The sequence below is a fragment of the Tympanuchus pallidicinctus genome, unplaced genomic scaffold (assembly GCF_026119805.1).
Source record: "Tympanuchus pallidicinctus isolate F22 unplaced genomic scaffold, pur_lepc_1.0 scaffold18, whole genome shotgun sequence".
In the NCBI taxonomy this organism is placed as follows: Eukaryota; Metazoa; Chordata; class Aves; order Galliformes; family Phasianidae; genus Tympanuchus; species Tympanuchus pallidicinctus.
In genome coordinates this window covers 13,037,654-13,049,042 of record NW_026294699.1, presented here as the reverse complement: position 1 = coordinate 13,049,042, position 11,389 = coordinate 13,037,654, and the positions used below count along the sequence as shown (strand labels likewise).

The 11,389-nt window shown below is 48.0% G+C and overlaps 1 protein-coding gene across 11 annotated transcripts in view; it reads left to right on the top strand.

The window, feature by feature from the left end:
- SUN1 (Sad1 and UNC84 domain containing 1) overlaps nt 1-11,389 on the top strand; it is a 31,793-nt gene that overhangs the window by 1,920 nt on the left and 18,484 nt on the right. For 8 of the 11 annotated variants that reach the window (XM_052679875.1, XM_052679871.1, XM_052679878.1 and 5 more), the window contains exon 2: nt 7,923-8,019. In XM_052679875.1, the coding sequence (XP_052535835.1) occupies nt 7,943-8,019 (77 nt within the window). In that variant the 5' untranslated portion in view covers nt 7,923-7,942. Of the gene's footprint in view, nt 1-1,463; nt 1,579-3,708; nt 4,303-7,922; nt 8,020-11,389 lie in introns of those variants that run through there. The other 3 variants (XM_052679869.1, XM_052679870.1, XM_052679876.1) reach the window with 3 other exon arrangements.

Genomic DNA, 11,389 nt, shown 5'->3' with positions numbered 1-11,389 from the left:
GTTGTGGTTTCCCTATACCTGGTGCCAAGTGACAAGGCTTTTTTTTTTCCCCCTAAATTCCAAACTGTCCTTTAGAGCATTGAAACTGAAACGTTTTTACTATGATCTATTTTTATTCATGTTGAATATTTTTCTCCAGACTTCAGCCAATAAAACTGATCCCATTTTATGTTCAGAGTGTTGGAAGCTGAAAAACTGAAATCATTTTTATTTTCTGTACAGCAGTCTTTTTCTGAAATATGGAAATAATTAGCTCTCAATACGTACCGGCTTCTTTTAACTAAATTAGAATATTGGATCAAGTTTCACTTAAGTTCTAGAAGCCAAACGCTATCGGCTCTCTCTATTGAAGAGCCAAAGGCTCTCCTCAAAGCCAGGGAGCAGAGAAAAAGCTGAGTCTGGGCCGTCCTCCAACCTCTCAGCCTGCTCCCGAGGGAAAAAGAGCTGCCTGGGACGAGCGGGAGCAGCCCAGGGAGCTGGGTTTGTGCCCAGCACTGCGTGCCTCGTCCTGCCAGAGCACAGCGCGACTCCCCTGGGACGGGAGGAGAAAGATGTTGGCAGGGCCTGGCCTGGTACTGCCAGAGGGTTTCAGAGAGATTGGAGCTAAGAGAAGATTTTTGTCCTGACTGCCTCACGCATTTCAACGTTTTCTAATGCAAAGACACAAAAATAAGTGCAAAGTGCAACAAGAGAAGGGACAGAGGAGTGGCACCGTTCACCTTTCAGCAAAGCTTTCACCCATGCGCTGAGGTCAGTGCCTGGCTTCGTGTCTGACAAACCACGTGCCAGCTTCCCAGTGTCCTGGGCTCAGCTCAGCTTTGGTACAGCACCCCAAAATTCTCACATCCCTGCAGTACAGCTCTTCTAAAGGAAACAACAATTGCCTGACACCAGCTGGCACCTCATTTGAATGTCCTCCTGTTAATTTCTGTGTCTTGAAGGCTAGCTTCTCGCCCGTTTCGTACCAAACAAGGACACGCAGCCTCTTTCTTTATTTAACGGGGACGTGGTTATGAGCCATTCTTTGCTGGCAGAACGAGCCGCTCCTCCCCAGCACGCAGCGGCTGCTGGCCGGGCAGCAGCTCTCGCACCGCCCCGCTCAGAGCGCGGCACCGCCGTGTGGGGAGGTTTAGGAAAAGCCACAGGGGCAGATGGCGAGCTGAACTTGTTTGCGCGCATTATCCAAACACGAGAACATCGTGGGGCTCGTTCCACGCCGTGCCTTTTTCTGCGGTTTGTTTTAGCCCAGGTGTCCGGCGGTCGCCGAGCCGCGGTGCTGCGCGGGCAGCGGTAGGTGGGGAGGAGTCCCAAAGCGGCTGCGTGGGAGAGGCGCAGCAGTACCGGCAAAGCGCGCGGCCGTTCCAGAGACGCGGGCGGCGGCGATTCCCACCCCGGGCCGCACGAGGCTCCATTCCGCGTCGCGGAGCGGCGGGGGCGGCGATCCCGGGGGGGCGGGGCTCGGAGGCGCGGGGCGGCGCGGGGCGGGGCTCCCGGCGGCCTCGGGAAGGCGGGCGGGGCGAAGCGAGGGCAATCTGTGCCGCCTCGGGCTCGGCCTTTCCTCCGCTCCGCCGGCGCCAGGTAACGACCACCCCGGCGGCGGCACCCCGCTTCGCGTGCCCGCGGGCTCCCGGCGGAGCTTCTGCCGCGAGGCGGAGCCGCCCGGCCCTGCCCTGCTCTGCCCGCGGGACGGGGCCTTCCGCGGCCGTGGGTGGGCGGCTCCCCTTTCTCTCGCCGGTTTCCTCGCGGAGCTCGCCGTGGCTCTGTCCGGCCCCGCGCCGCGTTTATCCGCTTCGGGGCGGCCCCGTGCGTTGCGCGGTTCTGGCGGGGCGCGAGGCGGCCGGCTGTGAGGTTCCAACGGACGTTGGGCCTCTTTGGCGCTCGGAGCTGTTTGAATCCGCGCTGCTGAGGCCGGAACGGCGGGCAGATGAGATGAGGTGCGCGCCGTGGCCGCCCGCGTTCCGCTCGGCCCGGTTGTTGGAGATTTTCTTGTCATAAGTGCTGCAGCAGCTTCACCCCCTGCCCCCGAGGAATTCTCGGTGTTGGCTCAGCGCGCGGCCGAGGAGCTGTGGGGCACTGAGCGCGCCTTCTGTGCCCCTCGGGCTCCTGTGTTGTTAAAGGCATCAGCCCTGCATGCAGCGCTGCCTGCCCGTGCTACACGACAACAGAGATGACAGGGGGCTGCAGCACCTCCCCTATGAAGACAGGCTGAGGAAGCTCGGCTTGTTCAGCCTGGAGAAAAGAAGGCTGCAGGGTGACCTCGTTGCAGCCTTCAGTACCTAAAGGGAGCCTACGAACAGGAGAGGAATCAACTCTTGGAAAGGGTTGATAACTGCAGGACAAGGGGAAATGGTTTGAAGTTGAGGGAAGGGAGATTTAGGTTGGATGTCAGGGGAAGTTCTTTGCAGAGAGAGTGGTGAGGTGCTGGAACTGCTGCCCAGGGAGGCTGTGGATGCCCAGTCTGTCCCTAGAGGTGTTCAAGATCAGGTTGGATGGGGCCCTGGGCAGCCTGGGCTGGTATTAAATGTGGAGGTTGGTGGCCCTGCCTGTGGTTGTAGATTCATGATCCTTGAGGTCCCTTCCAACCCAGCCCATTCTGTGATTCTGTAACATCATTTCCACAGTGTCTGGGCTGTGGGGCACAGGGCTGTGCTCTCAGTGGTGCTCAGCTTTGGTCCTCCCCTGTAGCAGAGGAGCAGAAGTGCAGTGAGGCACGGAGCTGTTTGGAGGCAGTGGCTGTTCTGGAGCGAGCTGGTGAAGCTTTATGTCTGATAAGGGGAAGAAGCGTTTGGTTGGCCTTGGTGCATGTTTGCTCTTCACTGAAAAGCAACACTGTCTGTCACATGTTACAGAAAAGGAGAATTCACCAGCAAACTGCAGGGCTGATGCTGGTTTGGATGCTCGCAATCTCTTTATCTCACTGGTTGTCAGATTAACATCTGACAATTAAAAAAAAAAACACCTTTATTTTACTTATTTTCCTTATTTTTAAAAGCTTGTCTTACAGCTTAGCAGCCCGCTGGTTGAGCTCAGCGCTGTGGTGAGCACAGAAATGAACACCTGATTTCCTGCCTTGCTCTCAGGGCTGTTATCTGTCCATGTCAGCCCTGCAGGTGCTGGGGGCCGCCTGTCGCTCCTCCCAGCTCCACATGTCGGCACATGTGGCTCGGACCCGCGGTGCCAGCTGCGGGCCGGGAGGTGGGTGCATCATGCACGATCAGAGTGCTGGATTCCTTTTTTTCCCCTTTTTTTTCTGGTAGAGAGCTGCTTGGAGTTGCTTTATGGGGATGCGGGCGCTCGGCACCGCGTGCCTTTCGTTAGCTCAGCTCGATAAACACGAGGACCGCGTTGCACGAGCTTGAAAAAGAGTGCTTTCCCCGCAGCGCCGCGCGGGAACCGACGGCAACAGCCCGTGGGGCGGCCGCTGGCTCCGAGCCGTGCTGCGCTGCGCCGGGCGGCCCTGCGGCGCCGTGGGCCGGCGGCCATTTTGCGCTGCGCGGGCACGCGGCGGGATCCCCGCGCACAGCGCCGTGCCGGCCGCTCCTCGGCGGCGGTTCCTGCGGCGCTGCTCCTCTCAACACCGCGCGGCAACGCGGAGCTCCGCGCCGTGCGGAGCGCTGACCGCCTGTGAGGCGGCCGGCCGCGGAGCTCCGCGTAACTTCCGGCTGGGAGCGTCGGTTTGATGGCCGTGTTGTTGTGTTTTGTGTCAAAATGACGCCGGTTGTTTGTTTTTAATCGAGTCCTGCTGTAGCACGGAGCTCTTTGCCCTTCAGCCTGTTGGAACTTGTAGTGATTGGAAGTACGGAGCGCTCCATGAGGCATCGATTGACTGAGGAATTTGCCTTTAATACCGAAAAGAGAAACCTTACTGGTTATTCCAAGTAGTACAAAATTTGAAATTGCAAATAAAAATAGCTTGCTCTCAGGAACCGTACGTGACATGCTCTGCTTCCACTGCTGTTAATAATTTATCCAGAAGTTGCTTTAACTTTGCAAGCATGTGAAATCATAAGCAAATAAGCTCCACTAGGTGGGCTCTACGTCAAGTATTGCTATCAACATCTTTCTAAAGCTTTAAATGTGTTGTCACTGCAAAACCTCCAGGCAATTGATTTATTTTACTGTTAGTATTTGTCCCACCCCCAAAAAAAGGTATTGCTAAAGCATTGCTCAAGTGCTGCCTTGCTTCCTTTGTGCCCGCTGCTGTGGCCCAGCAGTTACCAGTTGCAGGGTGCTCCAGCAGTTACAAAAGCTTTTCTGGGTCTTAGAAAACCAAAACCAAGTCTCCTGCTCAGTAACTTTCTGGTGAGTGGTTTGACTCTGTGAGGTGGTGTTTTTTCTTTGACACAAAGGTGCTCTTCAGGAAGTGCTGAGATAGAATTGTCCACATGCTCAAAGAAGCGTATGAGGATGGGGCTTATCTTTGTCCTTATATGTGCTTGTAGTGTATATTCAGTGTGTATTTGGTGCTGCTTCTGCTCTTCTGACCCTTCTCTGCTTCAAGGCCGCTATCAGAGCATCTCAATGTCTGCAGTACAACCAAGGAAGCTTGCTGCAGTGCTTCTGGGGCTTTGTTAAGGCTGTCTAGTTCTGAAAGTGATCATCAAATCAGGTAAACAGGCTCATGAAGTAGTGGTGTGGCCTTGTGTCACTCAGACACTTGGTATTCCACATTCTCCAGGAAACAGCCAAGGGACTTTGTTAAAAGGTAAATTCTGCAGCACTGATTACAGGAGTCTCTGGGCTTCCTTGTGTTCTGCCCAACTCAGAATTTGCTTGAGTTGCAAGAGGGAGCTGAAGCTTGAGATGATTGTTGTCATCTGCTTCTCTAAGCAAACAATCCAGCTGTCTCCTCAGTAGAAGTTTCGAGGCCATTTAAAAGTTAAGAGTGATGGCAGTGATGTGACACAGCTGTCTAATCTCTGCTTGGGTTTTGAGTGAAGTTTGTGCTTCTCTTCAGTTGCCTTTAACTTGTCTTAAACATTTCCTTTGGTACATTTTTAGGCAATTAAATGTTTTATAGGCTTTCTGAAGGAAAAAGCTATGCTTAGTTTGCACCTGGTGAAACTGACAACAGAGCTCAGGCCTACATGAATCTGAGTCTGAACAAATCCCTGGGGACCTAAGTTGTAAGTCTCATGAGCCCCCAGATGTTGGAACTGGAGCTCTATTTTGTGTCTAGCTCTCATGGCTTTAAAATTCCAAATTATTCAATTCTGGTTTTTTGCTCCAGTTGTATATGAAAGTTTTGTAAACAAGAGGAATTAATGGGCTGGACAAAGAAAGGAGTGCTGTCAAGCACAAGTGAACAAATTAGAGGGTTACTGCTTTCCACCCACACCTGCTCTGCCCTGTAGCTCTGCTGTAATACATACAACGCTTCCAAATAAAGTGAGTTCTCTTAAATCAATCTGAACCTGGCAGCCAGATTTAAAAAAATATTTAAATCCAGATTCATAGTAAATTTGAAGGGCCTGTTTTTAAAAACTGTGGTGGTTATCCCTGAGAAGATTATTCTTGAGTTGTATTTAAGGCAGTTAAGGCAGCTCCATCTCTTTGAAAATGAAGTAAATGTTTTTCCTTTTCAGTATGAGTTAATTTTAGAGAATCAGAAAAACAGAGAATGAGATAAAATTGCTGAATCTTGTAAGAGGGGTCTCTGGCTGTGGGGTGGTGGACTCTTGTGCTGGAGATCTCGGTGCTATGAAAACCAGCTGTTGCTAGAGCCAGTATGAGTATAGTCAAGGTTTTCCATTTAGCAGTGCCACTGTCACGTATGCGTTTTACAGAGCTCAATGTTGTGTTTCAGGCTTGATCAAATAGGGAGTTCAGGTTCTACCACTTAATTCCAAGTAACGAGTGAGCTTTTGGAGAGGGAGAAAAGAACAGGAGAAGCCTGAGCCAGTGTGTTGTTTTTCAAAGTCTGCCTCTGCCCCGTCCACGTGAGCAGCAGGAGGAGCTGGGAAGGTGTGGAAGTACTGGGGCTGTGTGGGAAAACACTGCTGGATGTCAGCAGCATGACATAACGGGTGCTGAGCTGCCAGTTAAAAGCTAAGGATGTCAGTACAAACTGAACACGGGTGCTGCCCCAGTTTAGATCAGCCATTGTCATAGTTCTGAAGTTTCATCATTTTGAAATTCACTGTTTCCACTTTCACTGCTGGGGGAATTGCTGCTCTTTGGTCTCCATTTTTCTATGGTCCCAAAGGAGGGCTGTTTGTTGTTAAGGCATGGCAGCAGTTGTTTGCTGTAGCACTATTCTGTGCTTATTCTAGCACACTCAGACTGCCTTGCCCATACTTCTTCACTATTGGTTTAAGCTTCTACTAAATAAGCAACAAGTTTGGAACAAGTGAGGGAAAGATCATTTGAGGGAAATGTCATCTTTGAAATCTCCAAAACAAGTGTGTGAAGAGCAGAAGAGAGACCTTTCTCCTCAGTAACCCCACGGATGCATGGGAGGTGCCTGCATTCAGGAAGCTGCAGCGTTTAGGTCTGTAAGCTGTGATTTAGAAACAAGCAGGAAGTTCAGCTGTCAGCAGCAAAGGAAATGTCCTCCTGCTTCATTGCCATCGGGATTTGGAGGCTGCAGAGGGAGTGGTAAAGGATTTCAGTGTGACATGCGGAGGTTCCCTTTTGAACTGGCATTAGCAGTGCCTGGGACTCCCTGTGCTTGTTACCTTTATTTTTCTATGCTTTTTTAGGTAACTGTACAACTAAAGACTCCTTCAGAATCACAGACAGCATCCCTAATATGAGATGCCTGTTGATGTTTTGTTTACAAGAATTAAAACGTAGCCAGGGACACGTATATTTTAGTTAGGCACGTCAGTGCAGTTGTGTGGAATATCCTTTCCTGCTGTTGAAACAGAAGCCATCGATGAGCTGGAAATAGCCAGGATTCTGCTCTGCTAACCATGCCCATCCAGAACAGCCAGACCTCTGTTGTTAACCATGAGTAACCTACTATCAAAGAACCTCTTCTAGGAAAGCAACATTTTTCTCATGGCAAATTGGGTACTGAGGGTCTCAAGGATTTTTGTTTTGTTTTGCAAATATTTTGAAATGAAAGATCAGTTTACATAATACTACAAATAGTCACCCGAGTTCCTCGATGCAGCACCATCAGGTTTTTCCTTCCTGAAACTCTGATGCCTTTTGAAGATTTTATAGAGGGTTTTCTGTTTGTGTTTTTGTTTTGTTTGGGGGCACTGTGTTTTTTTTCTTTGCCTGTTGGCACTGAGGACAGTTCTAGCAATGTGAGTCATTTTGCAGTTGCTCTTCTGTAAGGGTGTGTACCCAGTGTTTCTATTACTGCAGCAAGTTAACTGTTAACAAATATAACAAGTCAATGTGAAACACGTGAAGCCTCCTTGCTGCTTGGCAAGTGGCATTCAGAGGGTAAAAGGATTTGAATATATGTAAAAACTTGTCTCAAGTTTCATATACTGAGCATTGTTGGTGTGTAATGCAGCTGTGCTGTGCTCAGTGGCCTTTTGAAGCAGAGCTCTGTGAAGAGACCTGAAAGCACAGTGAGGAGGGGCCAACATCTGGCTGCTGAGCTGCTGGGCCTGGTAGTATGGTGAGTTCACATGGAAGTGATGCGGCTTTGCTGTGATAAAGCCTTGCCTCATGTTACTGCACGGTTCCAGAGAACTCAGAAATGACTTGAAGGAGGCTATCATCAAAAACCCACCAGCAAAGCCCCCGGCCTGCAGTCGGAAGTAAGCTGAGCTCCGTGCAGGGCTGATAAGGGCTGTGCAGCTCTGGCAGCTGTGTGCTGGAACACTGAGAGCTCCGTATTTTGGTATCAGTCACTTGAATTATTTCAGTACTTGGAAGCACAGGCTGAATAACGCAAGGGCTCCTATATTGGCTTTATACAACTGTAAGTCATTGCATTGCTTTATTTTCACCTTTTACAGTATGATTTGAAACTGTCACCATGGACTTTTCACGTCTACATACGTACACTCCTCCCCAGTGTGTGCCAGAGAACACTGGCTATACATATGCACTCAGGTGAGAACTTTTTTCTTCTTATAGAGAAACTGTATGTTCTCTGAATGTTGTTAATTCTGGAATAGCTTTCGTGGTAAGTAGAGAGCCTCTCTGCAGAGACGTGCTTGAGTGGGTCTGTTCTGAAATGTGTCCTCAGTGCAGGAGGGTGTATGTGCTGAACTGATGGGACAGTGATGGAGGCAATGACTCAGTGTTTATTAGTTGCTATGGGTAGATGAGTCCCCACCTAGTTACACTTTCTGTTTTCTCTCAGAATGTCACCAAATTCTTCCATGTTTGTTAGATCTCTAATGTTTGTACGTCCTTACTGTTGCTAGAAGTCACATATTGATCACTTTAAAATCAAAACTACCTGTTGTGTAAATATAAAAATCTGTCTTCTAATCAACTTTTCTTGTATTTTTTTAATTAAACTGACCATTAGATTGTACTGAAATCATTTCAGTTTTCTAAAAAAAGAAACTCCACCCAGAACTCTGCAGTCGTTGCTGTTTCCTCCAGTGCAGTGCAGACAGTTGTTGTGGTGCCCGTTGGAGTTTTTGAATGCTAACAGAGCAGATTGGCTGTGGATTAAATCCATCTCGTTTTTCCTGTTGAGTTAATAAACGCATTTTGAAGCCAGTATGCATGAACGGGTCTGAGTGACTGCTTGGCTTAATTGCAGCTTTAAAAAAATGATTGCTCATTAAGATGGAGTGAGATTTGTTTCTTCTGTGCCTGTATATCATCGCTGTGTATTTGATGTCTGTTAACTCAGTGTTTTGTTTGGAGAACGCTTGGCTGCTTGCCTATAAACCAGAAATTGGCAGAACCGTGCGATGACCAATTAATAGTAATTCTTCCTTTTGTGTGCTCTGAAGTTGAGTAGCTTTGTAGTTTTGAGGACTGGGTTGGGGTTCATTTTCTTATCTATACACTGATGTCAGCAATTTTTGCAAAACTGAATGCATGACTGTTTTACCCATTAAAAGCAATTGCAGCTGTTCTTTAGGTCTTAAGAAAGCACTGGGTGCAATGTTGCTTAATGCAGGTGTGCTTTCCAGCATCAGGAAAGAGTGTGCAGGACAGCATGAGATGCCCTGATTCTTTAGGAGGGTTAGGCAGTTTGTTTGGTTTGATGTCTCATGGTGTATCTTCGTTAAAAAGAGCTGCAGAATTGTCTAATTTGATTTCTTTCCCTGAGGTTTATATTTGTGTGAAACAATACTACTATTTCCAACTGTGCAAGCTTCTCCAACCTTTTTTTTTTCTCGCAGAGGAGGGGAAAAAATAGAACTCAGTATTACCTTAAGAAATGAAGATTGTTAGCTCTGGGCCTTTTTTTGTGTCTTGCAAAGAATATTACAGAAGTGAAGCTCAATAGTGTGCTCAAACTATCATGGGTTGGAGCCAGGCTGAGCTGCATTGCTGTTCTTGCCTGCTGTCAGCTAGGAGTTTGTTTCTCTCCCAGGCAAGCAGGGATAACTGTATGAGTGTGGCTGGCTGCCAGGAAGGGAGAGTGCAGAGCAAGTGCTGTTAGAAATGTGGAGCGCAGTTTAATTTGATGGTAGTTCTTGTGCAGAAGGCAACTGGAGTGTTTGGCTTCTTACATGAACAAGGATGGTCGTGTTGCAAAACTGAGGAATCGCAGAGAAGTTTTTGTGGAAGGGGAGAGTTGCATCTGCTGGAGCGTGCTGACATGGTGTTTCACTGCGTTACATGTTAGGGCTGCCTAACCTGACTCTTAAAAGTGGGCTTAATGAAGGCAGATAGTTATTCTGAAATTAATTCCATCGTTGTAGCTTTTCCTTCAATTGAAAGAAAAGATCACACAGTGCTCTCTAAATGGAGCATCTTCTTCATGGAAAATGGTGTGATGTTCAAAAAGTAAAGTAATGGGGGAAACTGCCTGGTGCAGAGCCTGCTTTCAGGGTCCATGGGTGAGCTGCAGTCTCGCTGTGTGCTGCTCCTCTCGGTCTTTGGGTCTGTTAATATTTGAATAATCTCAAGTGAGGTTGATTTCAGCAGAGCTGATAATCCCAAGTGTTCCCATGCTGAAGCTCCTCCTCCCCTGCTCACTGGCCCACATTGGCTTCACTTTATATCTGATAACACTCATTCTGCTTTTGGCAATTGGATCTTTACAGAATCTGGGAGTTTCTCTAAAGGAACTTGCTTGTGTGTGCAGCTTTGCAGGAAAGTTCATTGAAGTTAGATAGCACAGAGCTATTAATAGAGTTGGCTATAACCTATTTAAAGGATTTCTATTAATACTCCCAGTGATTGCTCTGAATTCATAACTGTAGCAGTTCTGCTTTGTGCTTTTAATCTTCCAACTCAAATCTGAAAAGCACTGAGCTGAAGTAACTAAATAACCTTTATCCTCCACGAGCTGCAGGCCAGACCTGTGAGTCTCACTCACCTGTCAACACATAATTTCCTCCCCACCCCTCGAGCTGCTCTCTCCTTGTCACCCACCCTCAGGGATGCCCTTTTTGTACCTCTCAGGTACTTTTAGCACTTTTCTCTTTCCAAACATAATGAGATTTTGGCTTAACTTTTGGGTCACTGCACTACGTCACATACATCTCTTTGTAAAAGTGGATAATGGAAGACTATCTGTATTTAAAAAAATACACACGTTCTGGGACTGACCAAAGCCATGACTACAGCTCGAGGTGATGTCCATCAATTAATGTAAGTGATGCTCTCCTCACAGAGCAAATGGACGTCACGTACTGTCTGTATGCACATGATGTCTGTTTGGTTCTACATCTCCTAGGTGCGCTGCATTCTTCTGTCACAATCTTAAGTAATCATGAACCTTACTGCCCACTGCTTTCCAAAGTGTACTTATAAAATAAATTACATTTCATGCCCTCTAGAGAAAAGGTGATGTGTGCTAAAACTGACAGGCATCATTTTCATTCTGCTTACCAAGTTATAACTTGGGATTGACCACTGGAGTGGGTATCTTCTAGGAGCTCATGTGAAGGAGGTACCAAGGGCACAGCTGGGAGTAGATGTGAGGCTGCTGAGGGCAGAGGTGTGCCAGCAGCCAGGGGAGCTGTCGGGAGGAAGGAGCCCACCTGCACTGTTACATGTTACTTAGGAGCACAGGCTAATTGCATCCTGCCTTCAGTAAGTTGTTTGGCTAGTCTTATGCATTTGGTGGGAATAATATCAATGTGTAGGTTCATTTCTGTCCTTTGAAAGAAAGGCCTGGTTGTTTTTTTTCTTGTCAATTTGTAAATTTAGTTTCTTCTATGGAAGGAAAAGATCTAGCTTTCCAAAACTTGAAACTGAGGTGGGAAATTAAGGGAGGTCTCCGTCCTGTCCTGCCTTTGGAGACTTTGTTTCAATATGAAGAGGGTTATTTTCTTGCATAAAT